Source organism: Astatotilapia calliptera, chromosome 22 (genome assembly GCF_964374335.1).
Source record: "Astatotilapia calliptera chromosome 22, fAstCal68.1, whole genome shotgun sequence".
Taxonomy (NCBI): domain Eukaryota; kingdom Metazoa; phylum Chordata; class Actinopteri; order Cichliformes; family Cichlidae; genus Astatotilapia; species Astatotilapia calliptera.
Genome location: NC_137442.1, coordinates 26015556 through 26036032, shown reverse-complemented (window position 1 = coordinate 26036032; position 20477 = coordinate 26015556). Strand labels below are relative to the sequence as shown.

At 41.6% G+C, this 20477-nt stretch overlaps 1 protein-coding gene across 2 annotated transcripts; it reads left to right on the top strand.

The window, feature by feature from the left end:
• Nucleotides 1-11154, top strand: stm (starmaker). Of its 2 annotated transcripts, XM_026157211.2 has the most exons (16): nt 1-368; nt 1189-1247; nt 1504-1521; nt 1699-1731; nt 1851-1886; nt 2024-2053; nt 2148-2177; nt 2316-2357; nt 5120-5149; nt 5256-5306; nt 5398-5430; nt 5614-5634; nt 8055-8798; nt 9105-9161; nt 9301-9350; nt 10759-11154. In XM_026157211.2, exons 1-15 carry the CDS (start codon nt 358-360, stop codon nt 9309-9311), a joined length of 1206 nt encoding a protein of 401 aa, XP_026012996.2. In that variant the 5' UTR covers nt 1-357; the 3' UTR covers nt 9312-9350; nt 10759-11154. The 2 variants fall into 2 exon arrangements, with proteins under 2 accessions (XP_026012996.2, XP_080152675.1); XM_080296549.1 differs by lacking the exon at nt 5614-5634.
• The last annotated feature ends 9323 nt before the right edge of the window (nt 11155-20477 follow it).

Genomic DNA, 20477 nt, shown 5'->3' with positions numbered 1-20477 from the left:
GGGTCATTTAAAGGAAAACACACAGGAAGCAGAAGCTCTGAGACCACCACTTTGGTTTCATTATGAACAATAAGTGAATGCTGTTCTGTTCTAACCCTGCATCTCTTTGCTTTTCGTGCTGATTCACCACAGGGTCTAGAATAATTTGGATTTAATTCTGTGCTCTGAATGTAAACAGGGCACTTTTAAAGAAGCTCAAAGTGAGTCTGTGCAGATGCCCAGGTGATCGGAGGAGGGAGCAGAGGAGGAGGAGGAGGAAGAGGAGGAGTATAAAAAGCTGCTGCTCTCTTTCAGTCGAGTTTAAATACACTTAAGTTTCACCTGATCAGAGCTTCCATCAACCTGCGGATTACCGACATGCTGCAGCGGTGAGTTCATTCTTTAGCTACACATGAGCCTGCTGGGTCAAGACTGTCTTCAAACTTTGAACCGCTTTAAATGGTTTCACAAAGCTCAAGAGGCACTCCTGCTCTCTGCCTGGAAAAAATCATGAAGCTGATGACTCAGAGTTTTTCAAGAGCTCCTTTTCAACCTTTGATCTGATTCACATTGTACAGTAACAAAGAGAGGTGAAATAATTTCAAAGTCAACTACAGCGTGAAGTCTGGCTCTGTGTGGTGCTGCTGTCTGAGTTCAGGCCGTGTTCGGTTGTTTGCTGGCTGAATAAATCCTGTTTCCTCTTACCAACAGTAACACACTGATCCTTAAAGGTTCTCCGCGCTGGCTCGCTATATGTTGGTAAAGAATAGATGCTTTGTGTGTTTCTGAGGAGGAGACACAAAGGAGCCCAGTCATTTAACCTGAGATTGATCACCTGGCATTCATCACTTCATGTTCTTTAGTTTCTTTCCTGCAGTTGTGTTGAGAGAGAAGTCCTAAAATTATGGCTTTTGATTAGATTTCCTGATAAATCTGTCCCTATTCTGGGTTCAGATTTACGTTTAGCTTTAAATTTCCATTTAGACTATTAGCAAAAACATCGAAAACATGTCAAAACCACAGCAACCGATTCATCGAAAAGCTTTTGTTCTTCATGTTTTTACCAAGATAGTCAAATTATGCAAACAGGCTGCAGTCAAATCACACTTTGCAACGAAAATTGTGTGTGTGTGTGTGTGTGTGTGTGTGTGTGTGTGTGTGTGTGTGTGTGTGTGTGTGTGTGTCTGTGTGTGTGTGTGTGTTTTGCAGGTCAACTGTGTTGCTGCTCTTTGCGCTTGTTGCTGTTTCACTTGCAGCTCCAGTCCAGAGTAAGCCATGACATCATTATCATCATATCATTAATCAATCACGTTTATCAGTCTGTATTTTCATATGAAATTATAATTATTTAACAATTCAAGTGTTTTTACAGATTTATTTTACAGATTGAATTAACTGTAGTGACCTAATTAAGGGTCATTAGTATTAAAAGCCCGTAGTCATCAGTTATGATTTTACATGTGGCATGTTTGATATGAAACATGTGGTCAGTGTGTCTGATGTCATCATTTCTTTTCCTTCCAGAGAGAAACTCAGAAGATGGTAAATATAAGGTCGCTTGCATTAGTTAAAGATTTGACCTTTGATCCTGCCGTTTCAAAAACAATTCAATTTAAATCAGTGTTCAGTCTGTGTCCGAGGTGGTGAGTGGTGGCTGGAGTACCACCTACAGACCTCAGAGGTCGATATATGAAAGTGGGTTTTTTTTTTCTGTTCCAGAGAGAATTCTGCCTCTGTTGGAGCACCTGAATGGTAGTGCGCGCACACACACACACACACACATGCACACACACACACACACACGCACACACACACACACACACACACACGCACACACACACTATTGTTCATTCTGTTGATTTTGTTTTCAGGTGGCAGGACAAGTGAACCTGTCACAACAGAGCCAGGTAACAATACAACACACACTTCACATTGTTTACACTTCACACTAGAGACACACACACACACACACACACACACACACACACACACACACACACACACACACACACACACACACATAATTCTTTTTCTGTTTCCTCAGATGTTCATGAAAGTGAAGAGCAAACTGAAGGTAACTTTTCTATTCATCTTTCTGCTTAGCTGTTTGCTTACCTGTCCGTGTGCTTACCTGTCCTTCGCTTCCTCTCTCTCTCTCTGTGCTTTAGCTCCTTCAGTTGATGCCACTGGGTCACCAGGTCAGTGGAGGAGGGAGTGTAATTTTTTTTTTCATTCTTAATTTAAAATAAATCTTATCCAGATTACAGCTGTGATTCAGTTCATCATTGCATCGCTTAATCCAAACTCTACCATGTTTTTTCTGTATATTGATTCAGATGTCAGCGATGAAGGTGTTGCCATGACTGACAGCGATGAAGGTGAGATGAAGGTTTTAGGAGCAGGTCTACTGTTTTATGTCCAGACAAAGAAGGAGGAATGAGAATCTGCACATCTGGTCAGACACAAACGCAGCTGACTGATCCTCTGGCTCAGCGTAGAGCTGTGACAGAGGCTTTATATGCCCAATCCTGCACATCACAGCGGGGCATACAAAAGTATTCGGCCCCTTGAACTTTCCCACATTTTGTCACATTACAGCCACAAACATGAATCAATGTTATTGGAGTTCCACGTGAAAGATCAACACAAAGTGGTGTACACGTGAGAAGTGGAATGAAAATCATACATGATTCCAAACATTTTTTATAAATAAATAACTGCAAAGTGGGGTGTGCGTAATTATTCAGCCCCCTGAGTCAATACTTTGTAGAACCACCTTTTGCTGCAATTACAGCAGCCAGTCTTTTAGGGTCTGTCTCTACCAGCTTTGCACATCTAGAGACTGAAATCCTTGCCCATTCTTCTTTGCAAAACAGCTCCAGCTCAGTCAGATTAGATGGACAGCGTTTGTGAACAGCAGTTTTCAGATCTTGCCACAGATTCTCGATTGGATTTAGATCTGGACTTTGACTGGGCCATTCTAACACATGGATATGTTTTGTTTTAAACCATTCTATTGTTGCCCTGGCTTTATGTTTAGGGTCGTTGTCCTGCTGGAAGGTGAACCTCCGCCCCAGTTTCAAGTCTTTTGCAGACTCCAAGAGGTTTTCTTCCAAGATTGCCCTGTTTTTGGCTGCATCCATCTTCCCATCAGCTCTGGCCAGCTTCCCTGTCCCTGCTGAAGAGAAGCACCCCCAGAACATGATGCTGCCACCACCATATCTGACAGTGGGGATGGTGTGTTCAGAGTGATGTGCAGTGTTAGTTTTCTGCCACACATAGCGTTTTGCATTTTGGCCAAAAAGTTCCATTTTGGTCTCATCTGACCAGAGCAGCTTCTTCCACATGTTTGCTGTGTCCCCCACATGGCTTGTGGCAAACTGCAAACGGGACTTCTTATGGTTTTCTGTTAACAATGGCTTTCTTCTTGCCACTCTTCCATAAAGGCCAACTTTGTGCAGTGCACGACTAATAGTTGTCCTATGGACAGATTCCCCCACCTGAGCTGTAGATCTCTGCAGCTCGTCCAGAGTCACCATGGGCCTCTTGGCTGCATTTCTGATCAGCGCTCTCCTTGTTCGGCCTGTGAGTTTAGGTGGACGGCCTTGTCTTGGTAGGTTTACAGTTGTGCCATATTGCATCCATTTCTGAATGATCGCTTGAACAGTGCTCCGTGGGATGTTAAAAGCTTGGGAAATCTTTCTGTAGCCTAAGCCTGCTTTAAATTTCTCAATAACTTTATCCCTGACCTGTCTGGTGTGTTCTTTGGACTTCATGGTGTTGTTGCTCCCAATATTGGGTGGCTGTAGCTCAGTTGGTAGAGCAGGTCATCTACTGATTGGAAGGTTGGTGGTTCGATTCCTGGCTTCACCTAGTCCGCATGCCATATATCCTTGGGCAAGATATTAACCCCAAATTGTTCTCCGATGTATCCATTGGAGTGTGAATGTTACTTAGAAAGCACTTAGAACAATATGCTTGTGTGAATGCACAAGTTGTGTAAAGTGCTTTGAGTGCTCAGAAGAGTAGAAAAGCGCTATATAAGAACAAGTCCATTTACCAATATTCTCTTAGACAACCTCTGAGGCCGTCACAGAGCAGCTGTATTTGTACTGACATTAGATTACACACAGGCGCACTCTATTTAGTCATTAGCACTCATCAGGCAATGTCTATGGGCAACTGACTGCATTCAGACCAAAGGGGGCTGAATAATTACGCACACCCCACTTTGCAGTTATTTATTTGTAAAAAATGTTTGGAATCATGTATGATTTTCGTTCCACTTCTCACGTGTGCACCACTTTGTGTTGGTCTTTCACGTGAATTCCAATAAAATTGATCCATGTTTGTGGCTGTAATGTGACAAAATGTGGGAAAGTTCAAGGGGGCCGAATACTTTTGCAAGCCACTGTAAGATGCCAGCAGGCAGTGCATAAATAGAGCGCAGAGGAAGCAGAAGCAGGAAGCAGATGGAGATGGCTATAATCAGATGTAGCTATATGAAATAAAAGCAACATCAGGAAGAAGGAACACAAAAAGTTGGGCTGAACTCTAGAAGATGTGAAGGGTGAAGGTAACTGTGGTCTCAGTGGTAATCAGAGCACTCTGTACAGTGACATCAAAGCTAGGCAAGTGGATCCAGCAGATCCCAGGAACAACATCTGAGATCTCTGTCCAGAAGAGTGCAAACCTAGGTACAGCAACGATACTGTGCAGGACCCTCAAGCTCCAAGGCCTCTGGTAGAGGACTCAAGCTTGAAAGGCTAGACCTCCTGCTGGGATGAAAGGGTTTGTTTTTTTTACCTGAGATTTTTTTTTTTAACTCATTAATTACTGTGTGTGTGTGTTCACCTATCTGTCTATGGGACTGCTGTAGCAGGAGGTAGAGCAGATCATCTACTAATGGGAAGGTCAGTGGCTTGATCCCTGGCTGCTCCAGTCTCTATGCCAAATATCCTTGGCCAAGATACTAATCCCAAGTTGCTCTCCATTCGCATTATGAATGTGTGTGAATGTTCAATACAAAGCACTTAAGGATGAGCATGTTTATGTGAACATGTGAATGTTTTAAGGGGTTCCAGGAGAGTAGAAAGGCTCTATACAAGAATCAGTCCATTTAACATTCTGTGTGTTTCAGCTCCTTCAGTTGATGCCACTGAGCCACCAGGTCAGTGAGTGTAATAAAGCTGATTTTAACTTAAAATCCACTTTGACGTCTGAATTAATCAAATAATTACCCAGATTTTGTTCTCACTCTGTTTCTTTCATGTAAGGTGGTTCAGACATCAGTGATGAAGCTGATGTTACAGCTGACAGCAATGAAGGTGAGAGGAGACAGTCTGTTGTTTCATGCTGAGACACAAATGATGAAACACACACAAAGCATCACTCAAGTTTTATTTATATCTTGCTCAGGTGACGTTAAAGATTCTCCTGAAGAAACTGAAGGTAATGTTTTCACCTCTCTGTCCAGCTGACTACAACCCAGTAAAGCATGGAAATCTCTTCATATTTGTTGGTGGGTTTGGCTTAAGCATGCAGGAAGGAGCTAGTTTTGAAATGTTGCTTAAAATGTCACAAAGCACAAAGAATCTACTTTGTACACGTCTTTACACATGTTTATCTCCATAGATGCTGCAGAACAGTCAAATGGTAAATATTTTCTTGTCTTTAGTTTTCTTAAACTTTCTTAAACTTGATGGACTGAGACTGAGAGCAAGCAAGCAAGCTGAGAGATGAAGGAAGTTAAATTTTTCTAAAAACATACAAGGAAAAACATTTTTACCTTTGTTTCTGATCCTTCAGAGGAGACTGATACACAAGGTTAGGGCGTGGTTTGGTTTTTAAAAATAGCACACTGGAGGAATGAGGAACAAATAGAAAATCAATGTGATAGACACCAAAGCGTTAAAGGGATGATAACAGTCAGCAATAAAGACTGTTCCTCCTAAAAGCAGGACATGCTTCACACGTCTCTGTTTAACCTCCTTTGACTCTTTGTGTTGTTTAATTTCAAACTGTTCCGGAGTAACTACTGTATTGTAATTGTATATGCTACTATTTTTAACTTGTGTAAGATATTTTAACAGAAAAGTAGTTTATCATCATAAGAAAAGCTACTCCAAACTACTCCTGTATTCATTAATTTGGCTGTGAAAGCGCTTAGACATAGAAACGAGAGTTTGTAAGAATGGATGTGAATGGGTGAATAAGTTGTGTTGAGTGTTGGGAAAGTTACTTTTCAAATGTATTCCACTACAGGTTACAGAATACATGGCCCAAAATGTAGTTTGTGACATATTCCATTAAGTTACTCAATATCTGTAAAGTATTCTCAACATTATGGATTACTTGATATGTTGTCATGCTTTTTACAACTACATGAATGTACTATTGCTGTGTGATTTATTACTATTACTAAAGGCTACTTGCCACCCAGCTAACATTGTTAGCTGCCATTAGCTGAGGTTAATTCATAGACTGCAAACTGTTAGACTTGATGGATAGCATTAACAGCCTGCTAACTGGAAGTAATCATGTGCAGTTCTGAAAGCAATATCAACTAGATTTTTAAACCTAATATAAGATGAGTAACAGTAGGGTGGACATTAGGCAAGGCTGCACTTTTTGCAGTGATCTCATATAGAAAAAGAAAATTCTGTATCAGTAATATGTTTTCTTTCTGTCTGCTTCCAGAGCTGCACATGATTATTTGCAGCTAGCAGGTTGTAATGCAGCCTTCAGTAATAGTAATAAATCACACAGCAATAGTACATCAAATATACTACAAGGTAGTTGCAGTATGCTAACATCAGTTTTTAAAAAAGAACTTACTTCCAGATGTTTCTTTAGGTTGAAGTCTTTTGACGCTGAGAGCAGTTTGGTTGTTGGCAAACAGAGTTTCCCCATATGGAAAAGAAATAGTAAAAACTTATATTCTTCAAGGGGTCTTATATCTGTTTTCACTCTTGTATGCTTTTCATACAAGTTTCACACAAGACAGATACAAACTTTATAAGATTTATATATATCTTTTCCATATGGGTTGCATTGAACGCTCAGATTTCACCCATTCCTTTCTTCTTTAAACGTGAAGTGGTGTCGGAATTTCCAAGTAAGAAATGAATTCCTGCCCGTGCACTGCTGGTTCGGTTGTGCTGGCTCCAGGTCCACTGTGTAACTGACACCACCAACATTAACAGGACACGTACATTAGAGCTTCTTATTGCATGTTTTGTTTGGGTTTAGGACAATGCGTGGAATTACCAAAATTAGAGAGGGGATAGCCAAACATATGAAACAGGTAATGACTGCCGTGTAATCCATTTATTTCAACAAAGTAACTGTGTTCTAATTATCACCTATTTAAGCAGTAACTGTAACGGAAAACAGTTACTCATATTTTGTATTTAAAAACGTAAAGCTGGTACATGGATTCCGTTACTCCCCAACAATATGCGTTGACTAAAGCACTTTGAGTGTTCCAGTAGAGTAGAAAAGTGCTGTATAAGAACCACACCTTTTCCCATTTAACAAACTTGAGTAGTGTAGTGCATCTGTAGCTGCTGGAAAGTTGTTAACAAGTAAAATTCTGAAGGGGTCCTGGTCTGTGCCGACTATGTCATTGATATGTCAGCCACAGAAATGTGCATGTCAAGGTTCACTTTACTTCTAAGCCAAATGCCAGTCTCGTCAATTTTAGGAAGTCAGCAATAAAAAGCTCATTTATTAATTTATTAATATGATGATTATTAATATGAGTATATCTGAGCAATTAACAACTCAGAGCTGGCATACATTACCTGGTGGGATGATCATCAGGTCTGTCAATCATTAAGAAATGAGGGAGTGCAGCGTGAAGCAAAACCAGTCCAGCATGTGTCCTCCTTCCAACCTTTGGGTGACGTCCTCAGGAAGTGTTTTAAATGATGAGGAGTGTTACAGCTCTTATTGAAGCAGAATCCATGATTCATAACAAAGTTTTTTTTTACTTTCTGTGTAAGCACAGTTGTAGGACAATGAGCTTATTCCTCATGTTCATCACAGACATAATTATTATCTGCAATCCACAGAGACTGCAGAGTCTGTGCCCGAAAACAGCGCCGACACCAGCACGGAGTCTGAGCCAGCACCTAATGGTGACAAAGAAGATGAGGGGGAGGCATTGAGTGATGAAGAGCAGGAAGTGAAGGAGAAGGGAGATGAAACGAGTGAAAAAGATACCAGTGAGGAGGAGGAGGGGGGGGAGGTGGTGCCTATCATAGAAGAGGACAGCAAAGAGGAAACTCCAGCTGAAGAAGACAGCCAAATGAATAACAGTGAGATTGAAGACATGGTGGAGATAGAGGAGAAAGAGGCTGAGGAGGAAGAAACAGAAGAGGAGAATGAGGAGGAGTTCAAAGAAGTGGAGGAGGAGAAGGAGGAAAAAGAGAACGATAATCAGGATGAGCTAGGGGAGGATAAGCAGGATGAGCTAGGGGAGGAGAAAGAGGAGGAGGATGAGCTAGAGGAGGATAAGGAGGAGGACGAGCCAGAGGAGGAGGAGCTAGAGAAGGAAAATGAAGAGAAAGAGCAAGATGGGGATAAAGAGGAGGATGAGGCAGAAGAGGAGAAGGAAGAGTTAGATAATGAAAAGGAAGAGAAAGAGGAAGATATGGATGAGAAGGAGGAGCAGCGGGAGGAACTGGAGGAAGGAAATGAGGAGGAGCAAGAGATAAAGGAGGAGGAAGAGGAGGAGGAGGATTTCAAGGATGAATCTGAAAATGCAGATACTGAAGAACCTGATGAAATTGATGATGGTCTGGACTCCACTGAAGGTAAAAAATGATGAACTGGTGTGATTTATGTCACAAATTCATGTGGTCCCAAACAACAATCAGAAAATCCAGAGTGAAAAATCAGAGGCTGACAACGAAAACACTCTTGAAGAGTTCAAAGACCAACTTAAAGAATTTGAAGTCATTAATAGACAAAGATTTAAGATGCTAATGAAGGAAAACATTCACACAGATATTAGATGAGTTTCATTTGAACATCTCAACTGGGATTAGAGGAAGCAGACAATAAGACTAAAAGTTCAGATGAAGGGAGCCACAGGTTCTTAATTCTTATTCTTGTTACAGCAACACCTGCTGGTGAACTGGACCAATCAGATGATGCCACCCCCGTCACCAAACAGGGTAAATTTCATATCACATCTGCAGCCAATCACATTTCAGACAGAGTCAAATCTACTTCTTCTCTGAGAAGCACAAAGTGGAAACATGAAGTGTTTTACATCTTGTTGAAGTAAAAATGAACATCTGTGTTTTCTTGTAGCTACCAGTTAGATGCTTCGCCTCTGAGCTGTGGGAGCTCAGCAACTGCAGGTACCACACCATATTGTTTTCACTGATGGAGACAAACCTCTCCATAATCACAGATTATAGGAAAACACAGTCTTAGTTTTCATGGGACCTATTTAAGTTCTCCGAAGCCCAGAGTATCCTTTTCCTATAAAACATAGGAGTAGATCCTGAAAATGTTCATGCTAAAGGAACCATACATTAACAAACCAGATGGTGACATATCTTGAGAAAAATAAGTGCATTTTCAACAATAATGTGTCATTTCTTTCATGTAGTCAATCTAACGTTATTAAATGCTCATTAGAATCTAAGTCTAGAGTATGTCTTATACTAGTTATACTAGTACTAAACTAAACTTCCTTTGACTCCAAAAATAATGTGTACAGATTAGAAAAAAACTTTACTTTTCTACTGACATCATTTGGAGACCTCTGACTCGTTTTTCACCAATTCAAGGAACATTTTTTTAATTTTGTTTTCACGAAAGTGTGACTGTTTGCAGCTTCTATAGATGTGATGTTTGCTTTTAGAGTGTTGATGGAGAGAACTATAGAGAAGGTTGGTGTTCGCTGTGTCTTTGTGGATCACCAGCTGCTGAGAGTAGCTATGGTACTGCATGAGGAAGTATGTGTAGGGAAGGATGGTGGTGCAGGACATTTATGAGGACAGAGGGTGACAGGTGAGTTCAAGGTAGGGGTGGGATTACATCAGGTCTGCCCTGAGCCCTTCTTGTTTACTGTGGTGATGGACAGGCTAAGGGATGAGAACATGGACCTCCCAATGCAATCCTCTACCTGCTCCCTTGAGCCTCTTCTCTCCAGGTATGCCTCTGCAGAGAGAAGGAAAGTGAGTAAAAGCAAGGCAAGAATACATGTGAATGAGAGGGAGACATGTAAGGAATACAGACAGTGAAGGCAGATGAGTTTAAATACCTGGGCTTAGTGGTCCAAAGAAAGGTGAAGAAGAGAGTGCAGATAGGGTCGAGACAAGCATCAGGGGCGATTTGTGACAGAGCATAGCAGCAGCAATGAAAGGGAAGGTTTCGAAGATAGTAGTGAGACCTGCTGTGATGGATGGTTTGGAGTTAAAGATATTAGGATGAGCAGGATGGACTAGAAATCAATGAGAGAGTGGATATATCGGATAAAGGATGATGAAGTTGAAGCTATAGGAAGAAAAGAGGAAGACCTCAGAGGAGGTTTGTGGGTGTAGTAAATTGGGGCATGCAGAGGGCTGATGTGACAGAGGAGGATATAGGGATAGGAGGAGAATGAGCACCTGATAGAGAAGGAAAAAGGGAGTGGAGTGGCTGCAGGCCATATGTAATAATTGTTACTGTGAAGAGTCCATCCCAGATAGACTTGAATCAGTCACTGAGCAGTGAAGCAGTATGAAGTGAACCGAGGTTTTCTGTGCTGTTTCCTGACAGAGCCAAGCCCACAGCCTCCACAGTGGAATCCAGCTGCCATGACTTCAACAACCTAAACTGCATGAATTTCAACGTTCAGCCAACTGTTGTTTCCTCTCCCCATTTTCTAGCAGTGTCTGTTTTAACCTCTGGCCTCTTTGGTTTTCTCAGATTAAAAAAGGAAATGTCTTTCACCTGCTGACTGTCTTCTTTTCTGCCATGTGTCTCTCTTTCCAGCTTCTTGTCTGCAGAAATATTAAATCAGCTGCTGAGCTCAGATCTGTTTTGTGTGTCTGATTTCACACATTAACATGTACATAAGTCCCTCTTTAATTTACAGAGAATGTTTTTAAGGACGTGAAAAACCAGTCAGTGGTGTATACAGAGGAACTGCTAATAAAGTTTGAATTGTCGAAACCTCATCGACTCTTTCTTCCAACAGTCAGCATGCTTCCCTGAACCAGTAATGACGTGATTTCAGTCACACATTTTTATCATAAAATGTGACGTTATTGTTCAGAAGCTGGAGCAGAACTGAGATCGGAAAGGACCAACAAGTGTATGCTTTATTCATTATTTAGAAAAATAACTGATGACTGGTGGCTCATGTGGTAGAGCAGGGTTCAAGGTTCTTTATTTGTCACATGCATAGTTATACAAGTATAACACACAGTGAAATGTAGCCTGACACACTCCTCGACATGTGCAAAAATTGGGGGGGGGCTGTAGAGGAAGAACATAATATATATATATATATATATATATATATATATATATATATATATATATATATATATATATATATATATATATATATATATATATATAGTATATACATTGGGTGAATGTGCAGTAGTAGCAGCAAGCAGGTGAATTCTGTACATTAATATGAATAGACATCTGACTATTTTACAGGATAGACAATATAAACATATTTAAAATTAAAGGAATTGAAATGTACATTGTGCCTTGGTTTAGTGTCTGGAAGAGAGTCGTGTCTCAGTCAATTATAGATGATGTGAGAGGGCGGGTGTGTGTGTTTAGGGCACGGATGGCTTGGGGATAGAAGCTCCTCTTGAGTCTCTCTGTCCTTGCCCGGAAGATGCGGAACCTTCTACCAGATTGCAGAAGTTGGAACAGTTTGTTGCCAGGATGGGACGGGTCCTTCAGTATCTGCGCTGCTCTAGTTCGGCATCTCCTGGTGTAGGTGTCCTGAAGCGGGGGGAGAGCAATCCTGCAGCAGCGTTCTGCTGTACGGATCACTCTCTGGAGAGCTTTTTGGTCCTTCACACAGCTGTTCCCGAACCACGATGTCATGTTCTGTGTGAGGATGCTCTCCACAGCGCCTGTATAGAAAATCCTGAGGATCTTTGGAGAGACCCTGAACTTCTTCAGTTGTCGTAGGTGATACAGGCGCTGCCTAGCCTTTTTGGTCTGGAGCTGAATGTGGGCAGCCCATGTCAGGTCTGAGGAGATGTGGACACCAAGATACTTGAAGGACTGCACCCTCTCCACTGGAGCTCCACTGATGATAATGGGCTTGTAGTCTCTGTGCTGACTCCTTCTGAAGTCCACCACCAGCTCTTTGGTCTTGCTGACGTTCAGCTGGAGGTGGTTGTCCTGGCACCATGATGCCAGATTCTTCACTTCATCCATGTAGGCCGTCTCATCGTTGTTGGAGATGGCACACAACATCACTGTGTCGTCAGCAAACTTCACAATGGTGTTGGAGCCATGGGTGGCCACACAGTCTGAAGTGTAGAGGGAGTAGAGCAGTGGCGAGAGGACACATCCCTGAGGTGCTCCTGTGTTGATGGTGATGCTGTTGGAGAAGCACCTGCCCACCCTCACCACCTGAGTTCTGCCAGTGAGGAAGTCCAACACCCATGCACACAGACGGCTGTTAAGTCCCAGATCCCTCAGCTTTGTGAACAGTCTGCAGGGCACTATTGTGTTAAACGCTGAACTGTAATCAACAAACAGCATTCGCACATAGTTACCCTGTTTCTTGTCCACGTGGCTGAGAGTGGTGTGTAGGACGTGGGCGATGGCATCCTCTGTGGATCTGTTGGATCTGTAGGCGAACTGCAGCGGATCTGTGGTGTCTGGGATGGAGGAGGAGATGATGTTCTTCAGCAGCCTCTCAAACACCTTCATTACTACCGAGGTCAGTGCAACTGGCCGGTAATCGTTCAGGGATGAGGGTTTGCTGTTCTTGGGCACAGGGATGATGGTGGATCTTTTGAAGCATGTGGGGACCACAGACTTCGCCAGGGACTCGTTGAAGATGTAAGTGAACACACCTGCTAGCTGGTTAGCACAGCAGCGCCACCGGTGGGAAGGTTGGGGGATCGATCCCCGTCTCCTCTAGCTGTAAGCCACAGGAACCATCAGTAAGGTCTTAGCTTAACTGTTGTTAAATCTTCTGCACGGAAACAGTTTGATATCACCTTTACTGACTTGTAAGGAATTTCCTGTGGCTAGGATTGAGCAGTCAGACCGGAGTTAGCTGCATGGCCACATTCCTCAGGCTGCTCTCTGCAGCACCTCAACACTATTCACACCCTCTACCATACCTTTATATGCTGCTGTTATAGCCCTAAAGTATAATGACTGGTGATTTGTGGCACAAAGTGATACAAATAAATAAAGCAGACTAAACATGCTGCTGAGGTGATTGCTGCACATTAGAGCTGTGAGACTTTTTTGTGAAAATTTATTCATAGAAACAAAGCTTCCTGTGCGCAGCCCAACCCATAGCTTGCTCCTGAAAGTCTCGGTTCTTTTCCTCTCAGCTGCAGACTCACTGCTGTTTATTGTCTGAGAATAAAGATTAAATCTTAAAATAGAATTCAAACTTTCATATGAGGTCAGCGGGTGCAGTGTAGATGTCCTGTTTTAGTATAAAACAATATAAAATTGTTGTAAAATTGTTTGCTGCCAGTAGAAAAAAATATAATCAAAGAACAAATTTGTATTGATCTCTAATTTGACAGCATAAGTTACCATGGCGATACACCCAGGTAAGAATGGACCACCTTCACAGCGCAGAGAATCCAGGGTTAAACCTGAAGTTAGCTGGATAAGATGAAGCCCTTCTTTGTAGTACAAGCCTCTGACGGTGCCAGCCCCATCCCTTCTTGTAAACATAAAGGTTAAATCCTGGGTTAATAACCAGCTTCATGTGACCGTTCTAAATCTAGAAAACAGAAAGAGACTTTGGCTCTGTGGGACCTCGTAGTATGGGAGCTTGCTCACTTCCATCTGTTTCACCTTGTATCATGTTTTGGTTTCACCTGTTTCTGAAGCTGCATTTTGTCTGTCTCACCTGGTAGTCTCTGTTTATTTATTTCCTATTTGCAGCAGTGAGGCCTGTGGATACTGACATTTTAAGTCAGCCTGGCGAGGTGTGTGGGAGACGGAAAAGTCAGGCTTACTGGTGTGGAACACTGATTCCTGAGATGAAGTTTCTTTGTGATGATGAGTGAAAGGTGACCTGCAGGTCCTAAGAGGAGTCGCACATACCAAAGAAGAAGAGAGGGGTAGGGGGGCATTTCCTGCCAGATAAAGGGTGTTTGTTTCAACCTGTGATTGGTTAATGGGGTCAGGACAGAGGCCAACAGCAGGGGGCAATTCAATAGATCCTGCCACACCTGTGTGTGTGTGTGTGTGTGTGTGTGTGTGTGTGTGTGTGTGTGTGTGTGTGTGTGTGTGTGTGTGTGTGTGTGTGTGTGTGTGTGTGTGTGTGTAGGTTTTGAGTGTTCACACTGATGATAAGTATGTGTGATGAAGATCAGTTTGACCCGCATGGTGGAGTGCATCGTTGTTGGTCACAGATGGAAACTTTGGCTGTGGAGTTTCTGCGGTCTCACCGGCTTCCTGTTGCTCGATGGTCCCACAGCTCTTAGTTTCAGTCAGACATGAGGATCAAAGGTGCAGGTGAGCTCCAGTCATTCAGAACCAAGCTGGACCTAGACTATAGCTTAAAGTGCCCCTAATTCCTCTTCTGGACCTGATCCCAGAGTCCAGCCCAGCTCCAAGTTGGTTCTAGTTTCAGGATGTCCTACAGCAGATGGATTCAAAGTCTTGTTCTGCCCTGATTCCCACAGACAACAGGAAGCTCACTTCAAAATAAAAGCACAGAAGGTCATTGGGTTCTGTCACATTGACTCAGACTCAGGAGATAAACTACAGCTTCAGCTCTGTCATGTTGCTGTACCTATGCGATACCTGCTCCGATGTGACTTTTAACCCCTTCTTCTGCATCCAACAGACCAAGGAGTCAGCCACTTTGACAGGCTTCACAGTTCAGAATTAAAACAAAGGTGGAGGGAAAGTTTCGTTTCATCTCCGACTCTGTATCGGAGGTTCCTCTCACTTTAAATCAGTTCAGTCAGTTCAGTCCACAACCTTTAAACGCCTGCCTGTACACACCAGCTTTTCTTTAACGTCCTCTCAGTGTTGTCCTATTTCCTTCTTCATTATTTTGCTTTAATTTATTTTTTTAACTGTATGCATATTTCTGTGGAACACATTTTCACTGTGATTTGGAAATAAACTTCGTGTGTGTGTGTGTGTGTGTGTGTGTGTGTGTGTGTGTGTGTGTGTGTGTGTGTGTGTGTGTGTGTGTGTGTGTGTGAGAGAGAGAGAGAGAGAGAGACAATGAGAAAACGCACAGTAACACAGCAATTGCATTTCCTGCTTGTTTTTGTTCTTGTTTTTTTATCAGAAACTCTGGACCACACAATAATTCTGTGTTCCTTATTAACATATAATAAGTTATAATAAACTCTTCTATGTCCCCTAGTTAAAGTTGGGTTTGTAAAATTGATTTCCAAGATTCAAATTGATTTTAGTTTGAATAATGTGATATTAATTCATTAAAGGCTGAATCCATTTTTAAATATAGATATATTTTGCCACAAACACAGGTTAATCTCAGGTTAAAGCTCACAAAACTATTTCAACAACCGTCAAACAGTTAAAACAGATCATTCCCTCTTACTTTGGTATTCTTGCTTCCACCACAATAAAATCACACTTCCTACACAGCTCTTTCTGTACTTCATTTTCCTTCTCTTGTACTAAAAATCTCAGTTTTCTGCATTATTAGCTTGCTTGTTACGCACCGTCTACCGTTGTGTATAGTGCTGTCAGCCTCTGTTTGTTTGTTTTTTCATAAATGATCTGCTGTTCAATCCTGAAGAAATTTCAACTTTTACAAATCTTGCCAAATTGCAAAATGCTTACTATCTCTCTAATAAAACCTCTTTAACTTGGCCCTGCTTCATTTCAGCAGCATCAGGTAATGTTCGTATGCTGATTCGCAGTTTTCTTCCCTTTTTGTTCTACTTTTAAGATGGTTATAAAAAGCCAGGCCAGGAAAATCTCCTTCATGTTTTTCTGTGTTTTATCCTTAGTTACTTTGACACAAAGGCATCTGCTGTGATGCTCACACCTCCCATGAAGTAGGAGGTCAGCTTTGTTTTTATGCATTATGCACAAAAATGTGTAAAAATGAAATCATGGATTCAATAGAACCCTAGTCCTAATATGTTCTAGTGTGTTTTAGTGTGTTCCAGTGAGTATTGCTTGTGCTGAGCTTGTATTAGTTCAAAGCTGCTTAATGTCACTGCAGACAGGAGAAAAAGCTTGTGAAGACTTATTAAAGTTTATTAAAAGTATTTAAATACCGATACATTTGATTTTCATGATAAATATTAATAGTAGTCACAATAATAATAATATTTTTTCACAGAAACCCCTGTCATAGTCCAATGCCTATGCAGGTGTACCCCACCTTTCACCCTATCACAGCTGGGACAGGTACCACCCACCATGACCCTAGAATCCAAAAAATGGATGAACCTTTAAAAACTTTGATACACTGAAGCAAAATATCCCAAAATCGAACGTTTAAATAAAAATTTTGCAGATTATTAAACAAGTAGATCCTCTGTGGATCAATTTAACTTTTCTCACTGTTTTATTATTAATATATTTATCTTTATTCCCTGAATTTGGGCTGGCAGAGTGTGAACCCAATCAGAGAAACTAAGGCAAAACATGATGTGAGAGGATTGCCGGTGACCTCTACCAAATATCTTCATTGTGCAGACCCAGTTGTTCCATGTTTCAGTGGGAAAGTGTTAGAAGAGCTGCAGATGTCCTGCTGCTTTTATTCAGAATTGTAGTTTTCAGGCTCGAGAAGTCATTTGTCCACAAGGTGGGAGCAGTTTACACTGTTACAGCTTTATGTCACTTCAGGATAAGGCGATGTGATGTCTGTTTCCTGCAACATTTTCAGAATGAGGCTTGTTTGTACTGTCTTGCTGTGTTCATGCACACAAAAAATAAATGAATGGAGTCAGTTTCACAGGAGGAGGAGGAGAAGGTCACAGATGTAGTTCGAAGGAATGTTGGCAGCTTTTCTCTGCAGCTCTGTATCGCTTCAATAAAGCCTCCTTTCTATACATCCTCTGAGCCTGAACACAGAAAGAGACTTCAAGCTGAGAAGATGAAAAAACAAACTGCTCTCTTTCTAAATGAAAGTTGATCTCCAGCATTTCAGACAGAAATCCATCCAGTTCTTATCTCTCAGCAGGTTATTCACATTATGACTATCAGATTCCATCAGGACCAGTATCATCTTGTAAGTTAGCGACTCAGAGTCCAGTTTGGAAAACATGTTGTTTGAAGTTCATGAGCTCTACAACTGAAATATTTATCTTCAAAACCTTAAATGTATTTCTTCCTTCTTCTTCTTCTTCCTTCTTCTTCTTCTTCTTCTTCTTCTTTTTAAATTGAGACTCTTCTCAGTCAAAAAGTAGCAGGAGTGGCAGACGGTTGAAGCTGTTCATGTATGGAAACAAGAGAAAGAAAATGAAGAGGGGGGAGAGAGAAGATGAAAAGATCAAGAACAGTAATGGGACATGTAGCAGGCATTTTAATTATATCTGTCTCCAATAATCCAAGGATTGCAAAGGTTGTGTAAAGAGTTTCTGTGGCCGTCGTGCATGAGATTCATTAAAGAAGATGGGTAACTCCTACATCCTCCCTGCAGCGATAGGTTTTCAGTGTTCATATAGTCCACAGTTTCCACCATCCACTGTCTCCTCCGACATGCTCTGTGAACAGGTCTGCAGAGGTCCCTGTGAGGAAGGATCAAAGGTTAGGTCAAAGCTGTGCTCTGCGCCAAGAAGGGAGCCCCTGTAGCCTTATAGTTCATATAGGCTTGTTTGGATGGGAGGAACAAGACCTTATAAGACTTACAGGAAGTTCCCCCCCCCTTTTTTTTTGTCTGCATGGTAGGAACTAGTAATTTCCAGAGACCCTGTTTGTGGAGTAGCTCCTACTTCAGGGTCGGTACTCTTCAACACAAGACTAACTGTTCAGTGGTTATAATGCACTCTTCTGGACATAGGCACACATCAGAAGAACAAATATTATAATAAAATCCATGTAAACATGGGGAACAGTTATGTCTAAAAATACACAGGGTATTAGAGAATTTTTAGTACGCCTATATGTGACTTAGGAAATGCAATGTGACTTTCAGATCTTGCATTCCTTCATCATCCAACAGTGTTCATCAACACAAAGCTAACTTCTATAGAGAAAAAAATGAAGAAACTGAAACGCCACCACTATGTGTGCTCACAACTTTTATGAACAGGATTTCTGGGGATAACTACATGGTGGAGAGTCTCCACAGGAGCTTGTCTCTGATTTTTTCCTATAGTAATTGGTTGTAGAAAAACCTGATAATGCCCAAATCTAGGTCGGGCATTATTTGCTGCCCCAGTTGAAGGACTTTAAGGAACTTAGGGTCGGGAGACTAACAAGTAGATCATGTGGCAAGTGCAGTGATATGGACAAGGTACTGGTCTGTGATGGTGTAGCCATTGGCTCTGTTTGTCTGGGCTGAGGCTTGGTGGTGACGACAGGGGCTCAGTCATTCAGATGAAGCTCAGGTCAACATTTCAACAGTTGCCTCAAGGTGCTTTATATTGTAAGGTAGACCCTACTATAATACATACAGAGAAAAACCCAACAGTCATAAGATCCCCTAATACGAAGCACTTTGGCGACAGTGGGAAGAAAAAAATGCCCTTTTAACAGAAAAAAATACTTCCAGCAGGCTATGGAGGGGCAGCCATCTCCCACAACCAGTTGGGGGAGAGGAAGAAAAAACAAAAGACATGCTGTGGACAACAACATGCAGTGATATAAAATCAGTTTAAGAACTGTCTGTCTGTTTCTCACAGACTCTGTATGGCTTGAGCTGATGGCTTCTTTGTTTGAGGAGATTTTGTTTTTAATGTGCTTTCATAAATCTGATATTATTTGTATAAAGGTTTCTAAGAATGTGTCTTATCATCGGTGAAAAACTAATACCGCTTTTTTCCAGAAATCTGCATTAAAAGGGACTTCCTCTACAGCTGGGCTCACAGAGGAGACCAGATTGAACCTCGCTTTTTAAACTTTTTTTGTCTGCTGCATTTCTGCCTTGAATCAAAGGGGGCTGTATGATCTTAAAAACAGATAAAGCTATTGTGTTCAGAATCAGAATACAAAATCTGTATTTGTGTTCAGTTTTAAGAACAGAGTGGATGGTTTCTGAAAAGTGTCTTAGAGGTGGTGAAAAACTGTAAGACTGCAGGTCAGCTGGGGTCTCAGCTCAGCTTGGCAGCAGAGAGACCACTCTCATCTTTCAGTCCAACAATACAAGTCTGTTTTAACCAAGAAATTAATTAGAGTTGAAAGCTGAAACCCTGGGAGAAGGGGGGTTGAAGGTTATATGGCCTTTAAGGTTTTATAAAGTGTCTATAGTTGTGGAAAGTTTTATCATTTCTTTATTTGTACATAGAAAACAAACAGAAAACACAGCTGCTTCAAAATGATTTGACATGCACATTGGTCCCTGACTTTTTAATGTCTTTAATTTATTGTTTTGCGTTCATGACCACAATAGGCTGAAAATCCAGTTCATGGCATGTTTTTACTGCTCCACTTTAACAGAGGAGTTTCCTGTGTAATAATGATTACGATGCAATAAGCACAGACACTAACGACAGAATCTCTGTCGTCCTTGTGACACATTGACAGGGTGGAAGCCCCCTTCATAACAATTTTTTTTGGTTCACCATGAGTTGAATATGTGGAGGAAAATGGATGGATGAATGGTTCATTATGCATCACGGTGAAGTTAGCTGGTTTGGCCAATCAGCTTTTGATTCCTACATGATGTCAGAGCTAGTCGTAATTTTTTTTGAGCTACTCATAATTGAATCCGAAATTGAATGACACATCCTCCCAGATCAGACGTGTGTCCCTGGATGATGTCATTCCTGCTCTTAACCCTGCCTACAAAGCTCTGATTGGCTCATTATAGCTGCCAGTTAACACAAACACAGACTTCAGAGTAACTAACAAGCCTGAGATGTAGTGGAGTGATTTGAAGGTGGGTTTTGCAGGTAACAGGTGACCAGCAGGTCACATGAGTCACAGTAGTTACAGTTCACTTGTTTTCACTTGATTGTGTAATCAATATGTTTGACTGGAAGTTAGCAACAATTTCTACCTGTCTAATCTAAGGTAACCTCCAGGGGCAGACCTGAACATCACCTGGTTAGGATGGGTCACCTGCTGTTGAACCCTACTCCAGTGCAAAATGGGATGGATTTCAGGGCCAGTGAGGACCAGGAAAGTAACATTCATATAAGAACCAGTACATGATC